Source organism: Antechinus flavipes, chromosome 2 (assembly GCF_016432865.1).
Source record: "Antechinus flavipes isolate AdamAnt ecotype Samford, QLD, Australia chromosome 2, AdamAnt_v2, whole genome shotgun sequence".
In the NCBI taxonomy this organism is placed as follows: Eukaryota; Metazoa; Chordata; class Mammalia; order Dasyuromorphia; family Dasyuridae; genus Antechinus; species Antechinus flavipes.
In genome coordinates, this window is record NC_067399.1 from 438,368,960 (window position 1) to 438,390,412 (window position 21,453).

At 42.8% G+C, this 21,453-nt stretch overlaps 1 protein-coding gene across 7 annotated transcripts in view; it reads left to right on the forward strand.

Annotated features, from left to right (window-relative positions):
• Positions 1-21,453, forward strand: part of CBFA2T2 (CBFA2/RUNX1 partner transcriptional co-repressor 2) — a 162,317-nt gene that overhangs the window by 122,506 nt on the left and 18,358 nt on the right. For all 7 annotated transcript variants that reach the window (XM_051979126.1, XM_051979128.1, XM_051979129.1 and 4 more), the window contains 5 exons: positions 3,134-3,375; positions 6,337-6,426; positions 13,903-14,084; positions 14,971-15,284; positions 20,663-20,748. In XM_051979126.1, coding sequence (XP_051835086.1) covers positions 3,134-3,375; positions 6,337-6,426; positions 13,903-14,084; positions 14,971-15,284; positions 20,663-20,748 — 914 coding nt within the window. The remainder of the gene's footprint in view (positions 1-3,133; positions 3,376-6,336; positions 6,427-13,902; positions 14,085-14,970; positions 15,285-20,662; positions 20,749-21,453) is intronic.

Below are 21,453 nucleotides of genomic sequence, written 5' to 3' on the forward strand. Positions count from 1 at the left end.
AAGAAAATGTGTTTATTTTATTATCCTTGGCACACCATAGGTGCTTAATTAATACTTATTAATTGACTGCATCTGCTTTCGTTTCCCTTCCCAGTATAGAATGCAACTTGACAGTCATGATCCAAAAGTAGCCTCTGGAGAGATAGGGTGTTCATTGTTCATCATCACACTGATCCATATTCCTGATTTTTCTCTTTTGTTTAACACTCCTATCCTCTGGTCTCCCATATCTAGTGGCCCCACGCCATGAGTACCACATTCTAAGTGCTGATTCCACCTTTAATGTCTGCAGGTGGGGAAGAAAATCACCATTAGAAAAGGGAAGAAATTACATGTCGCTGCCTGCTGGGTTAACATAATTTCTGGACTTCAACCAGAGATCCCAGGAAGAAATTTGCTTATAAAGTAGCTAGGCCTGTAGTGATGACAAGGCAGGGCTGTCCTGGGCTAATTGGGTGGACATCAGTGGAAAATGTCCCAGGATCATAGTATCAGAGCTCGAAAGGACCTTGGTGAACATTGCATTTTAGTGCCTTTAGCCAAGCAGATAGAGCAGCAAGCATGGAGTCAGGATCTCAGATTAGGCCTGTAACACTTTGTGATCCTGGTCAGATCAACTAGCTCTCCTTATATGGACGATGGAGGAGAGGGGGGAGCGTGTCATAGTAGCACCTACTTTACAAGATGGTTGTGAGGATCAAATGAGATAATTGAAAACACTTAGCAGGTCCCTGGTGCATAGTATTACAGATGAAGACACTGGGACAAGCAGAAGTGAAGGGACTGACCTAAGAACATAAGAGGGAAGGGGATTCATGCGAAGGTCTCCTGCCCCTCCATCCTCACCAAGCACCCTCACATAGCAAAGAATGAGAACAGGCCACAACGTTTCAGGGCCGCCTTTAGCCCGAGACCTCATGTTCTGTGACAGAGCCCCATCCCTTGAAGTGAAAGAGCTGGGCTGTGGATTGATTTTAGCCCCAGGTGATCACGGCCACTGGAGAGTGCTGAGCAAAACCAGTGACTGCCTTGCGGCTTCTGGTCTAAACAGACCTGTGTGTTTTGAGATGAAGCAGACCTTAATTACCTGATAAACATTTCCTGGTATTTAGACTTCAGAGGCCAGGCCAGGCTGCAGATGCCTACATGAATGTCTTCCATTTTTATCTCCATGTTTGGCCACTTGGGGGTGGGTATGTTTTATTTGGGAAAAGACTGGACCATAATAAGCTTTTATTAAGCTGGCTGTCAAAGAGACTTCCTTTGAGCTAAGGCCTGTGGGAAGAAAAGCGCACAGTTGGGGTGGGTCAGCGGTGGGAGGAGGGTATTTATGGGGTCACTTGTGAGGAGGGCAGTGTTCCAAAGACAACTGACCTTTCAGTGGAAACAGGCAGTTAAACATTACAGAAAGGGAGCAAGAGGTGAGAGCTTATTTTTCATGCAATAAACAATGCAGCTCCAGCCCCTCTGTCTGAGCCCTCTAGGCCAGCTCCCATCTTGTAGGAGTCTGGGGACCAGACATGTTGAGTGGGTTGCCCTAAATGGCCCAGCTAAGATTTGATCCCCTGTCCTCTACTTACAAATCCATTGCCCTTTCTACTACAATAAAGCATAAATGTGTGAGAGCTATGATTGTCCTCCTTGGAAGGGAGAGTGGAAGCAGCTGGGTGGATCAGGGGATAGAGCCTTGGGCCTGGAGTCAGAAAGGCTCTCAATTCAAATGTGGCCTCAGACACTTACTAGCTGGGTAAGTCACTTCCCCCTAGTTGCCTCCATTAGGTCATTTGTAAAATGAGCTGGAGCAAGAAATGGCAAACCCCTCCATTATCTTTGCCAGAAAACCCCAAATGGGGTCACAGAGACTTGGACACAATTGAACAATGACAATAGGGAAGGAGAAAGGCTATTTTTTAATGTAGGTACAGGACTGGGAAGAAGATGGAGCTTAGAGAAGGCTACTTGAAGGAATTGGCATCTGTGCTAGGCCTTGAAGGATGACTAGGATGTTAATAAAAGGCCAGAAGTGGGAGGGGGGAAAAGGGAAGGGGGAGAGCATTCTGCTTTGGTGAAAGACCCAGGCTGCCTCTCTCAATGGCCCAGCTCTCTCAAACCACTTCTCGCATCAAGCTGATTTTGTGGTGTGTTCAACTGGAAAATTATACTGAAAAGCATGTAGAATCCCCTTGTAATATGAGGGAAGGACATTGAAAATTTGAAATTTTAATTAGTAAGGAGCAAATTAATTATATCTAAACATCTGATTTCTCAGGATTAGAGACAGACATAGGGACTGGAATTTTCAATGGTATAGGAAAACTGTCCAGGGAGACATTCCCTCTACCAAGGGCGGATCAGCACCTTCTCTTCAACTTAGACCCGTGGTTCTCAAAGTATGTCTAGAGAATCCTGGGGATCTCTGAAACCCTTTTAAAGGGCCTACAAATTCAAAAATAGCTTTTATTTCCAATATGGTAAATGTCTATAAATATAACCCAGATAAACAAAAAACGCTTTGGAGAGATCATCAATAATTTTTAATAGGATAAAGATACTGAAAACAAAAGTTTGAGAACCACTGACTTAGAGTCTTAAAAAATTTTGTAGAACTCTGAGGAAAGTAGTTAAGGATCATATAGCCAATCAATGTCAGAAGCAGAATTTGAATTTGACTCTTCAGGCTTCACAGGCAGCAGCCCTGTGCCATCCTGCCTTCATAGTATTATAGACAATATGTACATGAACGAACACACACACACACACACACACACACACACACACACACACACTTTTTTGCTTCACTGTGTCACATTGCTGATTTCCTTAAATTAAGATCTTTCACATGAATTGTTATCCAGCCCTGCCTCCCACGTCTGGGAGGTTAGTTTCTTGGACTTGAATGTAGAGTTTCACATTTATCCCTATTAAATTTTCTTAGAATGGGTCCATCATTCAAGTGTGCTAAGATTTGGAGCAGGTGTCCGGGGGGAATCTTGAATCTTGCCATCCAAGGTGCAGCTTTTGATGCCTTAGAGTCCCTGTCTCAAAGGCCAAAGGCTTTAGTAGCACAATTGGCCTTGAGGTTCTGGATCGTGCCAGCCAGTCACTTATCAGGGTACTCTGTGTCTCTCTTCAGTGTCCAATGGGATTAACCATTCCCCACCCACCCTGAATGGCGCTCCATCCCCACCACAGAGATTCAGCAATGGCCCCGCGTCATCCTCATCCTCGTCACTCACCAATCAGCAGCTTCCTGCTACCTGTGGGGCCCGACAGCTCAGCAAACTGAAGCGCTTCTTAACCACCCTCCAGCAGTTTGGTAATGACATTTCCCCTGAGATTGGAGAGAAGGTTCGGACCCTCGTCCTGGCTCTGGTAGTAAGTATAACATTCCCATCCTCCACAGCCGCAGTACCTGACTCTCTGTCCCCTTTTCTGAAACACCCTCTTTTTCTGTCCCAGAATGACAAATCTCTAATATTTGTGTGTTCTGTTCTCCAATACTTGTGCAGAATGTGAACTCCTTGAAGGTAGGGGCTATTTTGTTTCCTCTTCCCACCCCAGAACTTAGATAGTGACTGGCTGATAGTAAGCACTTAATAAATACATAATGCTTTGGATTGAACTCATAATGACGGCATGTATGGAAGAATTGTTGTACTCTTTGTTCTGGTTGTGTATTTTTTTGTCTGGCCTTTCAGGTCTGATGAACCTGGCAAAGGTATTTTTCTTCTGCCTCCGTAACTATGTCCCAAGAGACTGACATTCAGCAGAATCAGGCCAAGGTTTTTATTTCCCAGGCCACGTGCCTGTGACATTATTTCCATACTAAAGAAAAGAAAACCAAACAGCAGGTTTAATTTTCAAAATAATAATTTTCCAAATTACAAGCTTCACTTGTCTGTCAGCTCCAGGGGGCTCCCACCACTCAGCACCTCACAGGAAGGCAATTCCCTTGGAACTGCTGAGCACACGTTATTTGTGTAGCTGCCACTTTCACATTTGGGTCCCTTGAGAACAAGATGGTGCAGGGGAGCTATGATTTCCTCATGTCCACTACTCAGTGGGCCTTTAGTTTTTTGCTGTTGCTTTCAGATGGATCAGTGCTGGATTCCCAGCATTTGTAAGCCACAAACTGTTCCATAAAAGCTGCTGAGGTGCTGCTGACCCTGGTAGAGGAAGAAGCTGTTAAGGTCTCGTGTCCTTTTGATGTCAGCCCCCATCTTAAATATTTTCCTCGTAAACATGTGCAAAGCATGAGTCTGAGTCTGAGATGGGAGATTGTATGCCTCCACTCAGCACCACAAATAAAACTGTTGCTCATTGCCTGAATTATTAGAGAAGCAATTTAATGCAGCAAAAAGAAACTGAGGTCCAGTCTTTGGCATTTACTAGCTGTGTGATAACAGCTGTTTGTGAGGAGCAATTTACTTAATCCCTCTGAGCCTAATTTTTCTCATCTGTAAAATGGGGGTACCTGCCTCATATTGTTGTATGAAAAGCAGTTAGCATTTATTGAGTGCCTATTCTGTGCAGACACTAAGGACACACTTTTAAAAGGGAAATAGGCTCTGCCCTCAAGAACCGTTCTGTTGTGTGAGACAAACGTTTGCATACAGGTGTATGTGTATTTTGCTGTGTTTGGTATATGCCAGATCGATGAAAAGTAAATTGAGGAGACAAAGACTAGTAAGTGACCAGTGAGAAGGGTAGGGAATGAAGAGAGACAGATCAGCAAAGCCCAGAAAGGGACCCCTATGGTCAGTATCGATGGAACCTGATTCTCAGAGGCAGGAGTGAGGAACAAGTGCATTCACATGGAAGACAAAAGTGGGAAATGAATTGTCCTGCATGAAGAAGGATGAGATGAGATAATATGCTTAAGCTCTTAGGAAAGCTTAAAGTATTACATAACTATCAGACGCAGCTGCGTGTCTCAGTGGAGAAATAACAGGGCTTACAAGACTCCTCTTCCTGAGTTCAAATCTGGCTTCAGATACTTATAACTGTGTAACCCTAAACAAGTCACTTAACCCTGTTTACCTCAATTAAATGGGCTGGAGAAAGAAAAGGCAAACCGCTCTGGTATCTCTGCCACGAAAACCCCAAATGGGGTCACCAAGAGTTGGACAAAACTGAAATGGCTCAGTGACAACAGAAGTGTCAGATGTCATCCTTTTATCTAAAAAGTCTAGGGAAGATTTGAACCTCAGACTTCAAGCTTGTAAATTGAATATCTTTCTCAAGTAAGAGTACTGTCAGCATGGCTTGTAAGATCATAGGATCCTAGAGTAGAACTGGAGGGGATCTTAAAGGCCATGTAGTATAATTGAAATCGAGACTCAGAGTCATGAGATCCCTGGACTCTCAGCTCTCTCAACAATTTCTCCTCACGCTGATGAAATGAGTAAATGTAAAGACTTTTTCTCCCCCATTTGGGGCCAGCAGCAATGGATTTTACTCATGTTCCCCATAGATCTTGAATTGAAACATAGTTTTGTCTCCTATTCCCCATGCAACATTAGCGCCCTTTGTAGTCAAGCAGTTACCTATCTAAAGAGTGAAGGGTTAGATTTGGGTGAGTTTTCCATTTTCCAAGGAAGATTGGAAAATGTCACACTACTGATTTGAATGGACCTTTTCACACTTTGTATTGGGAAGTTTTGAAATTAAACCTCCTGCCTGACATTCAGAAGAGAAGGGACGAGATGTTAATCCTCTTGCTTCATTCCCTTTCAGTTGGAATTGTAGGTTCTTAAAATGAAGGAAGTAAGACTGGACCTCTCAGAGGATTCCATTCAAATTTGTGAGATATGAAGGAACACATTAATATGTTCTTCCCTGTGCCCCTCTTCTTCCTTCTCTCCTTTTTTCCTTCTTCTTTCCCTCCTGCCTCCCCTTCATTCTCTCCTCCTTCCTTTTCCTCCTCTCTTTATTCTTCTCATCTGAACCTCTGGGAAAAATCCATTTTGAAATCCAGAGAATGCTGCTTAGTGTGGCCACCCAAGTCTCTGGCGGTCTTGTGGGGGGGACTGCCTTGGGGTGGGAGTGGGGGGGTAACGGTGAGTTGTCAGCAGCTCTGGCATCTGCTTATCCCCTCTCACAGTAGAGATGATCCTCCAGTGACAAGCCCTGCTCAGGCATGGAATTCTTGTCTCCTGAAGTGTCAAGGGGCAGCACTGTCTAATGGGACCTTTGAGGCAGCTGCACGGTGTTGGAAGCCTATAATGCAGCCCAGCAGCAGTGGACAAAGGGAAATGGACAAAAGGAGCTTGTTTGGGTTTGGGGAGTGGCGGTGTTTTCTGAATGTCCCCCCCAACTCTTCCTTCCTCTTTACAGAACTCCACGGTGACCATTGAGGAATTCCATTGTAAGCTGCAAGAAGCCACCAACTTTCCTCTTCGTCCTTTTGTGATTCCATTCTTGAAGGTAACAAGCAAACCCTGGATACCCGGGGGTCCAAGGGCAGCACTCTGTGACCCCCTCCCCAGATTCCCCACCCTCTACCTCCCAGGCATTGATTTCCAGCTTCAAAGGTTTCAGTTTTTAAAAGTGGTTCATCATCCCTGAGCAGGGCTCAGCAGGCCTTTCCAAGGTGACAGATAAATCTCAGATTTCTTAATCACTCTTGCAGGGATGAGCAGGGAGGAGCCATTGTTCTTAACAAAGCTGGACTATCCATTTAGAGTTTCCTGAGACCCCGGGGTCACTTGGTCCAACCCCCTCATTTAAAGAGGAACCAACTCTTACTGAGGGCCAGGACAGAAAAGTAAATTGCCCCAGACCACCCTATAATAAGACTCACAGATGGCACTTAAACACAAATCATAGCATAGTGGATGGAGAGATGGAAGTGACTTCCAAGGTCTCTCACACAATCCCTTCCTTTTACAGTGGGGGAAACAAGCCCAGAAAGGTGATGTGCTTTGCCTTAAGTTACTTGTGTGAACTTTGTTTCCAGCTCCTCTGACTCAAAATTCAGCACACTTCTTTGTAACCACAAGGTAGTACAGCGGCTTTCAGATCTGACACAGGAAAGCTTTTGACCCATGTTCATTTGGGGTGTATGGGCCCATTTCTCTTGCCGTCCTGGTAGCTGCAGGGCTAGAAAAGGGAATCAGAAGTACAGGTTCCCTCACACCCCTTCTCTGCAAATGCAAAGCCCTGAGCACCGGGTGCTTCTGGCTGCCAGTAACACCGTGGTAGGGAGGAGCAGGCGGGCCAGCCGGGAATGTTGGGCTGTTTCCACAGGGGAAGCAGAATGGGATCTTTGCTTGAGTTGAGCAGGAAGGGAGTTAGGAAAATCCTGGTAGTCCTATCTCAGAACGAGGAGAGAGGGAGGCTGCTGGGAGATCCAGCTCGGCCACATTGTCCAGCTGCCCCCAGCTCTTATCTCTTTGTCCTCTGGAAGTCCCTCTGAGATTCCCACTTCCAGAGGGGAGAAAGAGTCCTGTCTGATCTCCTGGGTCTGCACCAACCCCACTCATGATTCAGGAGACGCCATCTGTTACCTCTTCCCCTTGATTCTTTTCAAAGGACTGTGTGGGGACCTACCCCAAGAGCAGCTGGGTAGGAGTGATTTAGGAGAATTTGGCGGTGGCTGACTTTCCAAAAGGAAAGCAAGTGAAAGATTGTACTTGTGGCCTGTAAAAGGCGGGGTGGCTGCCCTTCACTGATTTGACCCTCACTGTTGGACTTTGGGATTTATGTTTTATATGGTTTCTCTGACTCCTTCCTTATGTACTGACCTGCTGCGAACCCCGGCCCCTCACTCCCACCCCTGCCCTAACTCTTGATTTTCCAGTTCTGATCTGATCTGGGAAAGTTAGTAAGATAACCAAGTTTGTTAGAATTATGAATAAAATAAAGAGTCAGCAGGCTCTGAGCAAGTGCCTATAAAGTACATGGATTTGGGGCCAACTGTTTTCGATTTCATTACTTAGGAGACTTTTTTTTTTTTTTTTACTTTTGTCGAAATACAGCAATTAAATCATTTAGATTATTTGGTCTGTGACTTCTGAATAAGTGAGATGTTGATTGTATTTACTACTCAATGTCTCATATCTCAGAAGATTTTTCCCTATTACCTAAAGGAGATGGAAAACAGAAAGTTGTAAAAAAAATTCCAAAATGATAACTTTTCAATTTAGCTGAATATTACAGGTGAGGAGGGTCTGCCTACCAAGATAGTGGTAGCATTAGCTCTTTAATTATCACAGTGACTCTGTATGGACTGGCCTATTGTCCCCACTACAAACAACTGTGTCTCCAGCAGGTCTGGATCTTGAGATTTCCTCGACAGATATGTTCCACGAGACTCCAGAATCATGAAAGTATTAACAGACTTGTTACCCTAAGAAATAATTATAGTATATTTTTATCCATCAAAGGACAGGTTGAACACAGGCAGAACTCACACAGCCTCCTCCACCACTTTTCTGCGCCAAAATACAAAGATCCGGCATTCTTAAAAAAAAAAAAAAATGTTAATCCCGAGTGCCTGCTGTTCATCTCCCTAGAACAGTGAGCCTGTCTCTGTAACTGCTCTGCCTGGTCAGGTCCTCCTCCCTCCTTCATTCTGCTATTTGGGCACACAGCAGGAGACAGGGACATGGTGGCAGCTTTTTGGCATTGGGGCTGCTGTCAGCTTCTTTCAGCTCCAGACACTAATGAGGGTGCTGGCTGTATTAACCCTTCATGCAGAGCTGGCTCCATGCATGTACATTCAGTCCTTCTCCTGAGCTGAGGGCTCAGCCAAGAGACAGCATGACTGCCAGAGAGGGCTGCTGGCCCTGAGTCAGGAAGATGGGGTGCAAGTACCCAGTCTGACCAGCACAGCAGTGTGACCCTGGCTACTTCGTACTCTCACTGGCCCGGGCAGCTCTTTCAGACTGCCCTTTACAAACGGGTCACCCAGCTGCAGTTGAGGAAACTTCCTCCCCTAGTGAGCTTGTAAAGAGATGAAATCATAGGCCTGGACCAACCCAACCCCTCCAAGAAAAATTGATCATCCATTTCCCTTTAGGAGAAAAGCCAGATTTGATTCTTTAATTCAGGCTCAGTTTGAGTTTGGACCTGCATTTAAAAACAAAACAAAACACCTTCACTCTCTTAAATTAGGGTTGTATAAACATGATAGCAAATTTTACTTTTTCTGTGCAAAAATCTAATACACTTGAAATGTTAAATTCAGTTTTCAGTAACAGTTTTAAGTTTGGAAGAAAGGAGAAGGGAGAAGAGAATCAGCACTTGTATAGCACCTAGTATGAACTAGTACTGAACTAAGTACATTACAAATATTGTGGGTCCTTGCAACAACCCTGAGAGATAGACACTGTTGTTAGCCCCATTTTTCAGATAATAATAATGATAATTAACATTTATATAGGACTTATTATATGTGAACACCACATGAGGGGCTTTACAAATATCTCTGGTCCTCATAACACTCCATGGGAAGTAAGTACTATTATTATTCCCATATTACGTTTCAGGAAACTGAGGCAAGCTTGCTCAGGGTCACACAGCTAGTAAGTGTCTGAAGTCACATTTGAACTCAGGTCTTCCAGCACTCTACCTATACAACTGCTTCCTAAACAAAATAACCAAAGGAGTCATAGGATTTCAAAAGAAAGCTCCTTCAGGTGAGGAAATTGATATTCAGAAAGGTGAACTGAGGAGTCCTGGATGCCAGAATCATAGATTCATATCTGCATTCCTGATAGGAAGGGCCACTGTTTGAACTCTTTCATTGATGTGCAGCTCACTATTTCACAAGATAGCTTATTCCATTTTGTTGGCAGCCCTGTTTTTAAAGAAAATATTCACATGCTATTATTGACCTGGAATTTGCATCCTTGGATATCTGCCCACTAATCCTGGCAAAAACAGATATCTGCTTTTTCTTCTATGTAACAATGGCCTTCCACATCAGGATTCAAATTAAATGCAAGGACCAACCTAGGTTCCAAAGGACAGGAGGTGGTAGTCGTCGGGGTGCAGAATGTTGTGTACCTTATCCAAAATAGTTATTGTGTCACCTGTGGAAAGACTTTACTGTTTTCCTTATACATATATACATATGTGTGTGTAGAGATAGATAGACAGACAGATCACTTCATCTCTTCTCTTTTGTTCTCCCCTCTCTTTCCTTCTCTTCCCTCTTCTCTTTCTCTTTTCTCCTTTCTTTTCTCTTTCTCTTTTTTCTCTTCTCTTTCTTTCTCTTCTTTCTCCCTCCCTCCCTCCTTCTCTCTTTTTCCTCTTCTCTGTTCCCTGCCCCGCTCCTCCTCTTCTCTCTAAACATTCAGTTTCTTCAATCACCACTCCTCACAGAAGAACATGACCTCCAGACCCCTAGCTCCGATGACTTTTTTAGATTGTCTCCATCCTATCAATGTTCTTCTCGAAATAAGTTACATGCCTCCTTAGTGCAATCTGAAAGGATCTTTTTCCCTTTTGCTTCTTCCACATCAGAAAAACTGATGTTTTTCTTCTGTGGTGTCTGTGCTTCGCTCCTGCTCCCCTTCCCCCCAACTCTCTCACCATGTGACCTGTTCTCACCCTGTCCCCCCATCCTGTACTCACGCATGTGGTGTTGCAGGACTCTATATTTAAATTCCCCATTTCCTTTCATCTTGCTGTTTTCCTCTCCATCACTCCAGCCGTTGAGGTCACTTGAATCTTGGTTCTGTCATCCATCATCTCCACACACTTGATAAGCCATCTGTGCTTTCACCCAAGCCATTGATAAAAATGCTGAATGGAACAGGGCCAGGGACAGATATCTGCAACTACCACTAGGGACTCCCTCAAAGTGGATCTCAGTCACATACTGTACGTAATCAAAACTCCTTGGGTCCTGTTACTCATAAAATAATGAAGAGTATGGCGGGGGGGGGACTGCATCCCAGAATTCTAGAACTTGGCGGCATTTGTTGAAGCTGGAGAGTTTATTTCTCAGACATTGAAATCCTCAAATGTACTTTGGCTCTCATCTACTTGGATGTTCCTTCCAGAGGTAAAGATCTCAGCCCTTCCAACTGGACTCCATGCGTGGGGGGGACGTTGTATTTTTTTAATGTATCAGATAATGAACCTTAAGATGTGGTTCTGGCAGAGGGCTAGAAGGTAAGGATGAGAAACCCACTCCGTTTTATCTTGGGCAATGGCAGTCCTGGATATACTCGTTTCCCATCTCACTTTCTTTGCTCATGTAAAGTTTTGGGAATCGAAAAGTATCAGACATGGGCTGCGCTAGCCCCCAGGAATAGCTTCATTTGCAGAATTGAAATCTATCCAGCGTGGAGAGTGGGAAATATGAAATCACATATCATTGCTATAGGGTTTTGACATTTAAAAACTAAAGGTCTCCATAGTCAAGTGTGAGAACTGGCTTCCTGTCTTTCCTCTCCATATGCTGCTCACCGTGGGGGCAGAGCGCAGCCTGCATCGGCTGTGAGCGGCACATGGAAGCAGGGCAGGAGGCTCCCCGCCATCGCCTTGTGCCTTCAGACTGCAGGTGTGCTACCTTGGAGATGTCTGCCTTAACGTGAGCCACGTGGAAAGCAGGCAGAGAGGGTGGATGTGTTCTTGCCGTGGGCCGGACCCTCCCAGCACCCAGTGACTGTTTCCCTTCCATTCCTCGGCTCCCTGGGATGTGCCCCGGGCTTCAGGACAAACCTCCGCCTTCGGGCGAGGGCCCAGGCCAGCTTTCCTCTCTGGGCTCTCCTTTGGGCTAGAATTTAGCCACCACGCCAGAGCAGCCTGCACACTCCGGAGGTTCCCTGTGCCTCAGTGGCCCTTTCCTCTCGTCGGTCACTTCCCCCTAGATCCCTCCACTTTTAAGAAAAGTGTCCATTCCGGTCATCTCCACACCAGCGCACACTTTTCCTCTTCCTTTTTTGTGTTGCCTTCTCCCATTAGAATGTAAGCTCCTTGAGGACAGAAACGGTCTGCTTTATTTGTCTTTGTGGTACTTAGCATAGTGCTTGCCTCATGATAAACATTTTAAAAGTGCTTATTGACTTGAGGACAGTTCTGCTGGATTGTAAAGTGCCTGTATTCCTTATGAGTGAGTTGTAGCAAACAAAAACTGTCTATCCTTTGTTGGAAATATATGTATGTATAAGAGAGAGAGATCCTAGCCCCATAAGTCCAGCTCCTGACCAGAAAAAGACCCCCAGAAGAAACATTAGGATCCTATAATAGATCCCCTAAAATGCTTTAAAAACAAAAAATAAAACAATAAAAACTCACTGGAGGCTTTAAGAAATAGGATTCAGCTCACTAGACTGCAAGATAGGAGGTCTGAGTTCGATCTCAGCTCTGGAACTTATTGTGTGACCCTTAGTAATCACTTCCCCCTCATTTTGATTTCCATTTTCTTCACTATTCACCGAGGTGGGGGGCCCAGGTGTATGTATATGTGTGAATCAGACCAGATAAGCTCTTAAGTTCCTCTCAATTCTCAAATTAGTGAGCTACTATTAATAATCATTACAGTGAGGATTTACTTTTCCAGGAGTGGAGGTGTGTTATTTAAGTAATATACAAGGCTAGAGACAGAGAAATGGTTTCTAAATTATAATCAATACTTCTTGCCTAGGTCAGCTTCTGCTCTGCTCTTCTCATAATAGTGGGCTCAGATTTAGGAGAGACAGGTTTGAAGATTACTGCTCACATTTATCTAGTCATGTAAGAGACAAGTCACCTAATGAGCTTCCCAGAGCCCCAGGATTCCTCATAGGTAGACAGGATAATAATAGTGACACTTTAGTTGTTTTAATTGTGTCCAGTTCTTTGTGATTCCATTTGGAGTTTTCCTGGGAAAGATGCAGGAGTGGTTGGCCATGTCCTTTTTCAGCTCATTTTATAGATGAGGAAACTGAAGCAGACGGGCTTAAGTAACTTGTACAAAGTCACACAGCTAGTAAGTGGCTGAAGGCCAAATTTGAACTCATCCTCTTGACCCCAGATCCAGTACCATATCAATAGTGCCAGCTCACTGCCTCCAATAATGGCACATATCCTGGGGTTATTGCGAAGATCAAATGAGATAATCATTTTTTTTGAAAGTTTTTTATTTTCAAAACATTTGCATGGATAATTTTTCATAGCCTTGCATAGCCTTGTGTTCCAAAATTTCCCCTCCTTTCCTCTACTTCCTCCCCTAGATAGCAAGCAATCCAATATATGTTAAACATGTTAAATCCAATATATGTAAACAAATTTATACTATTCTCTTACTGCATAAATCAGATCAAAAAGGAAAGAAAATGAGTAAGAAAACAAAATACGAGCGAACACTAACAAGAAGAGTGAGAATGTTTTATTGTGATCCAGTCCTCTCTGTGGGTATAGATGGCTCTCTTCATCACAAGATCATTGGAACTAGCTTCAATCCATGAGATAATCATCGAAAAAAGGCCTTTTTAAAATGCCACTTTCTTTTTATAAAGAATTGATCATTTCTTTCCAATATTTTAATTTGTTAAAAGATCATCTTTTCAAATTCTGGTTAAAATGGAGCATCAGAGAAAAGCTGCTATTCTAATCTTACAGATGACTAACTTCATAGGGAAAAGCAGGGATTTCAGTGGTTAGCACAGAGACTAAAACTAGTTTTTCTGAGTTAGGAGTCCATCTTTCCAAGATACCTGGGTCACACTGGGGCTATCGCAGCTCCTTCTACCCTTCCATTATTCTCTTGTTACCCAGCTTCCCTTTAAGCAGGCTCAAAAGGAAGATGAGCTTTGAACCCATAGGAGGACAGTTTCATATGAAGAATTAGAAACTCAGCAGCAAAAATAGGACTTTTTCCTTCATTTAGTCTTGAGCCCAAGAGGAAGTTGCAAGTGCCAGACAGGGCAGGGGAGAAACCATCTCTCACTGTCTCTTCTGTTTCAGGCCAACCTTCCCCTGTTACAGAGGGAGCTGCTGCACTGTGCCCGGGCAGCCAAGCAGACCCCTTCTCAGTACCTGGCCCAGCATGAACACCTTCTGCTCAACACAAATACCACCTCCCCAGCTGATTCTGCAGAGCTTCTCATAGAAGTGCATGGGAATGGCAAGAGACACAGTCCTGACAGGTAAAAGTGGCTCCATGTTTTCTAGCCTCTTAATCACTTTTTTCTCTTTTCTCTCCTATTTTCTTTTCAGTTGGTTCCATTTCCCCCATGGTCAGAAGATTTTCCCTCTTCTCCTCTGCCTCCTGGTTTCCTTTAAGTCCCAGCTAAAAGCCTGCTTTCTATGGGGAACCCTTCCTAAACCCCCTTAATTCCAGTGCCTTCTCTTTGTTGGTTATATCCAGTTTACCTCCAATCTATTTTGTTTATTTGTTGTCTCTGCCATTGGACTGTAAGCTCATTTAGGGCAGGAATTGTCTTATGTTTTTTTTTGCCTTTCGTTGTATCTCCCTGCACTTAGCACAATCCCTAGCAGTTGTTGTTACTCAGTTCTGTAAGATCATTCTCCCATTGAAGGTGAGACCTGGGCTTAATTCCTTCATAATTCAATAAACACTTATTACGGTCTGTTATGTGCCAGGCACTGTACTAAACGCCGGGGATAAAAATAATTTAAAAATACCTTACAACCTAATGGAAGAAGACAACATGCAAAAGGAAGCTGAGAGTGGTGGGGAAGTGGGAGAGGCAGATCAACATACCAGCCACGGGGACACGTTGTTCTGTGGAGTGGAAGCCAAGCAGAGTTGTTGCTGATGGAGAGTGGGATTGCCAGGAAGCTGGTGAACTTCACAAAAAGGAAGGCCTTGGGAGGAGTCGAGTGTTCCACCTTCTAGGTCTCCAGTCAGAGATATGAGACCTTCAAAGATAAGCTGAAAAAGTGTAGAGCATCCAAACCCGAGTTGCCCTTGGGGATGAACTCATTCTGGGGAGGGTGGGAAGGCATCTGTGTATTCCCATTACCACTGATTTTTGCATGATCAGCATTTTTCCTCTGGTTTTTCTGCAGGAGAGAAGACGCCAGCTTTGAGCGAGACACAGTCCCCCCTGAACCTCCAGCCAAGAGAGTGTGTACCATTAGCCCCGCTCCCCGGCACAGCCCTGCTCTCTCCCTGCCCCTCATGAATCCTGGTGGACAGTTCCATCCCACCCCACCACCTCTGCAGCATTATACCTTGGAAGATTTTGCCACTTCACACCTATACAGAGACTCCACCAAGATACTAGAACATCGAGAAATCCGTGGTGGCAGTGGCGGTGGAAGTAGTGGAGGCGGCGGCAGTGGTGGCGGCGGCAGCGGCGGTGACCGCCATCATGCGCTTGGTAAGTCATCTGTAAAGAGAGCTTTCCTCCACTCAGCAGTTGTGTGAATTCAGTATATCTTACCTCAGACTGAAGGCTTTCCTAATCAGTAACAAGTACAGTATTGTGGTCAGTATTCCAGAGAGAAACCAAGCTAGGTAGTAATAAGAGTCAAGGAAGAAAATTGGAGGTAGAGGGGAGACCAATCTGTGATTCCATCTGCATCAGAAATGTCCTCCAAAAATGCAAATCAGTGACTCATCTGTAATTTAGTCCTTGAGAGTTGCCTGTTAACCCCTGACAATTATCATTTACAGGTTTTCTTCCATCCAAGTCTTCTCTCTCTCTTTTGTGTCAAGAAAGCCACACATTTCAAATTATAATTACACAAATTTTCCCTTTTTTATTATTTTATTTTTATTATGAATTTAACAATCATAAATAGGTGTAAATATTTCAGTAAAAAGTATAAAACTTTTGTTATGTATACTTTATTTTAAAAGAGCATGTTAAATTTCACACAGTAATAACAAAATTGCCTTATTCCTTTGTCTTCTGTGAATTTATGTTTTATTGGCCTTTTTAAAAATTTATTTTTATTAAACATTATTTAATTTAATATTTTATTTAATAAACATTAAATTTTATATTTATACATAATAATATAAATACTAGTTTTAATAAATAATGAATATTAAACATTATTAAATATTTTTATTTACAAAACATAAGCATGGGTAATTTTTCAGCATTGACCCTTGCAAAGCCTACCATTCCAAATTATCCTCTCTTTCCCCCCTACCTCCTCCCCTAGTAGATATCAGGTAGTCCAATATACGTTAAATATATTAAAATATTTGTTAAATACAATACATGTAGAAGTATTTATACAGTTATCTTGCTGCACAAGAAAAATCAGATAAAGAAGGAAGAAAAAAACTGGGAAGAAAAGAAAATGCAAGCAAACAACAATAGAGAGAGTGAGAGCTATGTTGTGTTCTACACTCAGTTCCCACAGTCTTTTCTCTGAGTGTAGATGGCTCTCTTCATCACTGAAAAATTGGAATTGGTTTGAGTTATCTCAGTGTTGAAGAGAATTGACCTTTTTTTTTTTTAACATATTGATCATTTCTTGCTAACTCAAACCCATGAACCAATATTTCTAGTGAAAAATAATGGAAAATATGGAGTACAAGGTATTCTCAATGTTGGTAAAGTTATACTATATATGATCTAGCATATTAACGTATGTGTGGCATAGTAATGCACTTCATTTTATTTTTATATTTTGTAACACTTTATATTAAAATATAATGTGTATAATATGCAAACAGAATAAAAAATGAGATTTAGCTATAATTTCATTTAACTGTCACAACAACCCCACAAAGTAGATGCCATTACAATACCATTTTATAGATGAAGAAGCGAAAGGAAGTTTGAATGACTTGCATAGAACTACAAAACCAGGCAGGAAGTACCAGAGGTACTTCCTATTATCCTGACTCTTAGGTCCAGTGGTCTGTCTCCTACATAGCCATACAAGAGAGCTCAATGTCCTTTGCTTGGCCCTTTCCTACTTTAGCTTGGAAGCTCTTAACATTTTTAATTCCTAGGAACTTTGGCTATCTGGAGAAGTCTGTGGATCCCTTCTCAGAATAATATTCATAGATGAAGAAAACAGGATTTCAAAAGAAGCTAATTATTTTGAAATAGTTACCAGAATATGGTGGAGTTGTTTTTTAAGTCCAAAAACCCCAGGTTAAGAACCCCTGATCTGAATATCTACATTTTATCATTGTTTGGAAACTGGACTCTTGTGATTAAGGGAAGCCCATCTCATAGTTCTTAGCCACAAAAATGACTCCAGGAAGCCCTATCTGTAGGGAATTCTCTTCAATGATTTTTTTTTTGGGGGGGGGGGGAGAAGAAAGAATAGTTCCCTCTTTGTTTCATCTTTATAACTCATAACCCAGTGTCTGTCTTCTTAATAAAATGCTCCCAGGCTATAGTGAGTGACCTCTGTCATCAATAGCCTCACCATAAGAGAAAATGGCAACTTGTCAAAACACCCTTGTCCTGGATCATTCTTTTTCTCCAGCAGAGCTGCCAGTAATTTCTCACAGAGGGCTTACTTTCGGGCCCCATTTGAGGTAGGTTACTCACAAGTGGATTTGGTTAACAGATCTAACAAGGTCATAAATTTAGTGCTCAGTCATTTCAGTCTTGTCCAATTCTTCATGGCCCCATTTTGGGATTTTCTTGGCAAAGACGCTGGAGTAGTTTGCTATTTCCTTCTCTAGCTCATTTTACAGATGAGAAAATTGAAGCAAACAAGGTGAAGTGGTTTGCTCAGTCGTCCCTGTATTAATTGTCACTGGCTGGATTTGAACTCAGGAAGACGCATGGGCTCGGCACCCTGATTCAGGCCTCCATTCACTTGGGCTATGTATTGCAACAGTCTTCCCTTCTACATTCCATCCTAAATTCTGTTGCCAAATTAAACTTCCTATAACTTCTTCAATAACGTCACCCTTTGAGTAAAAAAATAAATAAAACTCCCTTTTTCATTCACTTTCTGATAAAATCCAGACTCCTCGCCCTAGCATTCAAGGCCCTGTAGACGGAACTCAACCATCGGCTGTTTAGCATTGTCTCTCACTTTCTCTCTAGTGAGCAATCAATTCCCTGTCCCCCAAACACCCCCCATTCTTTTACTGACTGTGACTGTGGGAGGCACCTAACTCTCTGTGCTTCCTCCTCTGTCAAATGAGGGTAAGAAGAGCCCTGCTTTGCCAGCAGCTTTTAGAGGGCAGGACTGACTCACAAGAGGGTAATACGAGGGTTAGGGCTGGCTATTTGCGACTATTGGCAGGGGACACTATTGAGATTGTGGAATTAGAATTTGGAACTTTAAAAAAATTAATGTTAAAAATTTTTGTTTACATGTAATTGAGAAAAGATAAACACTAAATGTAAAAAAGAATTAAAATGTGATAACACTAAAAAAAAAAAAAGAGAGAGAGATTGCAGAATGAAATGTACTAAGGGCTGTCCTGCTTTGGAAGCCTTTGCCTTAGGGCATTTCTAAGGGGAAGGGGAGGGGGCAGGCTATTAGCCAGCTCAGCTGAGCTCAGAGGGTCTTAAAGGAGATTCCCTGGCTTTGAGTAAAATCACAGCATTGAGTCATTCATTCCTCGCTGTTCCCCAACCAGCACTCCTTGGCTAGGCGTTCTCTTCATAGTTTGTGTTTCTTATCCCATCATCACCGCTGCTGGCTTCTCCTTCCTGCAGAGCTGCTTGTACACCTTCCTCAGGCCTCTCCCTTCCCTCAGCCAAAAGCAGACAGATCCCCATTGGGTTTAGAACAGTATGTCCTGCCCTGGAGCCGTGAGCCTAAGATTATCCTCCAAGAGGTTGCAGCCTAGTACGGGAAGCAAAGCAAAGGCCAGGGTTTACTTAAATGTAAAATACAGGAACACCAGAGTTTCCTGTGACCTCCAGCACTGTCCCGTGCTCCCCTAGCCAGACACAGCCTTTCACCCCTGAGCCCCATGACACATCAATAGTAGTCGTAGCCTGGAGATTCTTTCATTTTGTCTTGGGAAAGTAAACTGGTCTTTCTTTTTTTTCCTTTTATTTATAAAATTGATTTATTATGAACCCAAAATAAAGCCAATCACACATGTTTATAACATCATTAAACTTAAAAAGTTGTCAATCACTCTGCAGTAAGGCAGCTTCTCTTTCTTCCTGTTTCACAGCAATCTAATCTCCCTACATGCTTTCTTTTTTTTTTTAATTTGTTTTCTTTTTCATTAGCTTAGCCAACAATAAATGTGCACATTTCATTAAAAAAAAATAAAAGAAAAAAAAGATTGGATATGAAATCTGAACTTGTATTACACTTGGTTTTTGAAGTATATATGAAATTTAATATATTAATAAAATTTGCTTGATCTCTTCTCATTTGTAAACAAGTACAGAGGCTGATTTTAGGTTAAGGGCATAGGTATATAAAGTGGGTAGCACAGTCATTAGGGGTTTGGACTTGGAGTCTAGAAGAAACTGAGTTTCTTAGAACTAGACATAAAACAAGCACTTAATAACTGCTGATTGATCGATTGTTAGCTATTGTTAGGGCCTAGCCTTCCCAGTCATATTGTTCTCATACCCTCTGCTCTAAATTATCTTTTTTAGTGCATTGTCCACTATGCGGTGACTACAGAGGAAACTCAGAAATTTGCCCTTCGAGTCTTCTTTCCCTCTCCCCAACTGGTCATTTCATTGTTGTAAACAATTTCTGGTTATAATAATAAAAATGCATTTTATATATATCATGTGTAATTTTATTATCTTATTTCATCCTCACAACAACCTTATAAAGAGTTGTTACTACTCTTATTTGACACATGAGGAAACTGAGGCACACAGGTTAAGTGACTTGCTCAGGATCACACACCTAGCAAGTATCTGAGGCAGGTTTTTAACTCGGGTTTTCCTGACTCTGAATCCAAAACTTCTCCACCATACCTCCTAACTGGAGTAATAGACTCGAAACCAAGTTTCTCATACTGATTCCCTAATACTGTGGAGAGACAGGATCCTAAAACCACACACCCTTACTCCTCCCATTCCACCGCATCCACACCAAATCTTAAGCCCCCAGTGGAACCGATCACCCCAGGCTTAAGACACACCTAATTTTTGTAAACATATTCTACTTCTCCCAAAGCTTCTTTCTTTACACTTTGCCAGTACCATCTCGGCTTGCTCCCTTGATCTTCCCCACCCAGACTCGCCCTCTTCTCTCTGCATTCTCGAGGCTTAATTCTTCCCACCATTCCTTAAACACCAGGAAAGAAGGCTGTTTTAAAGTCTTAAAGTGGCCTGGGCAATAACATTCAGGCAGGGGCATTACCCGCAGCCTCAGTCACCCAGCCATACCCCCCTCACCAGCATCCTCAGCTCCTCACAGCTGTTGCCCAATTTGTGTTAAGATTGAAAGTCTTCAATTCCAGTGGTCTTGTGATGGAGAGAGCCATCTGCACCCAGGAGAGAAATGTGGGGACTGAGTGTGGATCACAACATACTGTTTTCCCTTTTTTTGTTGTTGTTTAATTGCATTTTGTTTTCTTTCTCATTTTTTCCCTTTTTGATCTGATTTTTCTTGTGCAGCAAGATATTTGTGGGATTATATCTTGCCATCTAGGGAAGGGAGTGGTGGGGGGAAGGGAGAGAGAAAAAAAAACTGGAACATAAGGTTTTACAAGAGTAAATGTTGAAAACAATCCTTGCATATGTTTAAAAATAAAAAGCTTAAATAAAGAAGACTGAAAGCCTTTCCCAGCACCTCCCTTATCCTAATCGTAGAAAATGTACTCTCTAATTTTGTACAGGCTTAAACGGAGGATACCAGGAAGAGCTGGTGGACCACCGTTTGACAGAGAGAGAATGGGCTGACGAGTGGAAACATCTCGATCACGTAAGAACCTGGGCAATGACATCTTAATAAGTTGTAGCACTGGCGGGATGCTTCCCAGATAACCTAGAGGCTCCTTCAAGTAATGTCGAGGTTCTGGTCCCTCTCTTCTTTCCTGTTTTAGTGTCAATCTAGATTAACTAGTTATGTGGGTATACTGCAAAGTAGAGGGTAAAGATAGAGAAGTTGGGCATTATTGCAGTGGAATAGGCAAATTCTCCTTTTCTGAACATAGAAGATGGAGTATCCAGGTGAAAGCAGAGAACTGCCAAAAGGGAAATAGGAGACCAAGATGACTTCAGAAGAAAGGGGAATTTATCTACCCCTAAAACAGAGTCCGAGCAGTCATTCTCATTTTAGTATGAAGTAAAGCAGTTTTCTCCCAGATTCCTAACCACAATACTGAAGGGTTAAAGGTTGGGGCAGTAGCAGAACAAGAAGTAATAACTTGGGATCATGGGGTATAACTATTGAGCAGCAGTTGGGGATGGTGAAAAAACCATTATACATTAAGCCAGGGGAGACCTGGATTTGAATTCCAACTCTAGTGTTGTTCCTTTTTCTGCCTGGTGAACAAATCGCTTAACTTCTCTAAGCCACTTTAATTCCCTTATTTGTCTGTTGGAGGCAATCAGGGTTATTTATCTTGCCCAGAGTCACATAGCCAATAAGTGCATGAGGCTGGATTTGAATTCAGGTCTTCCTGGC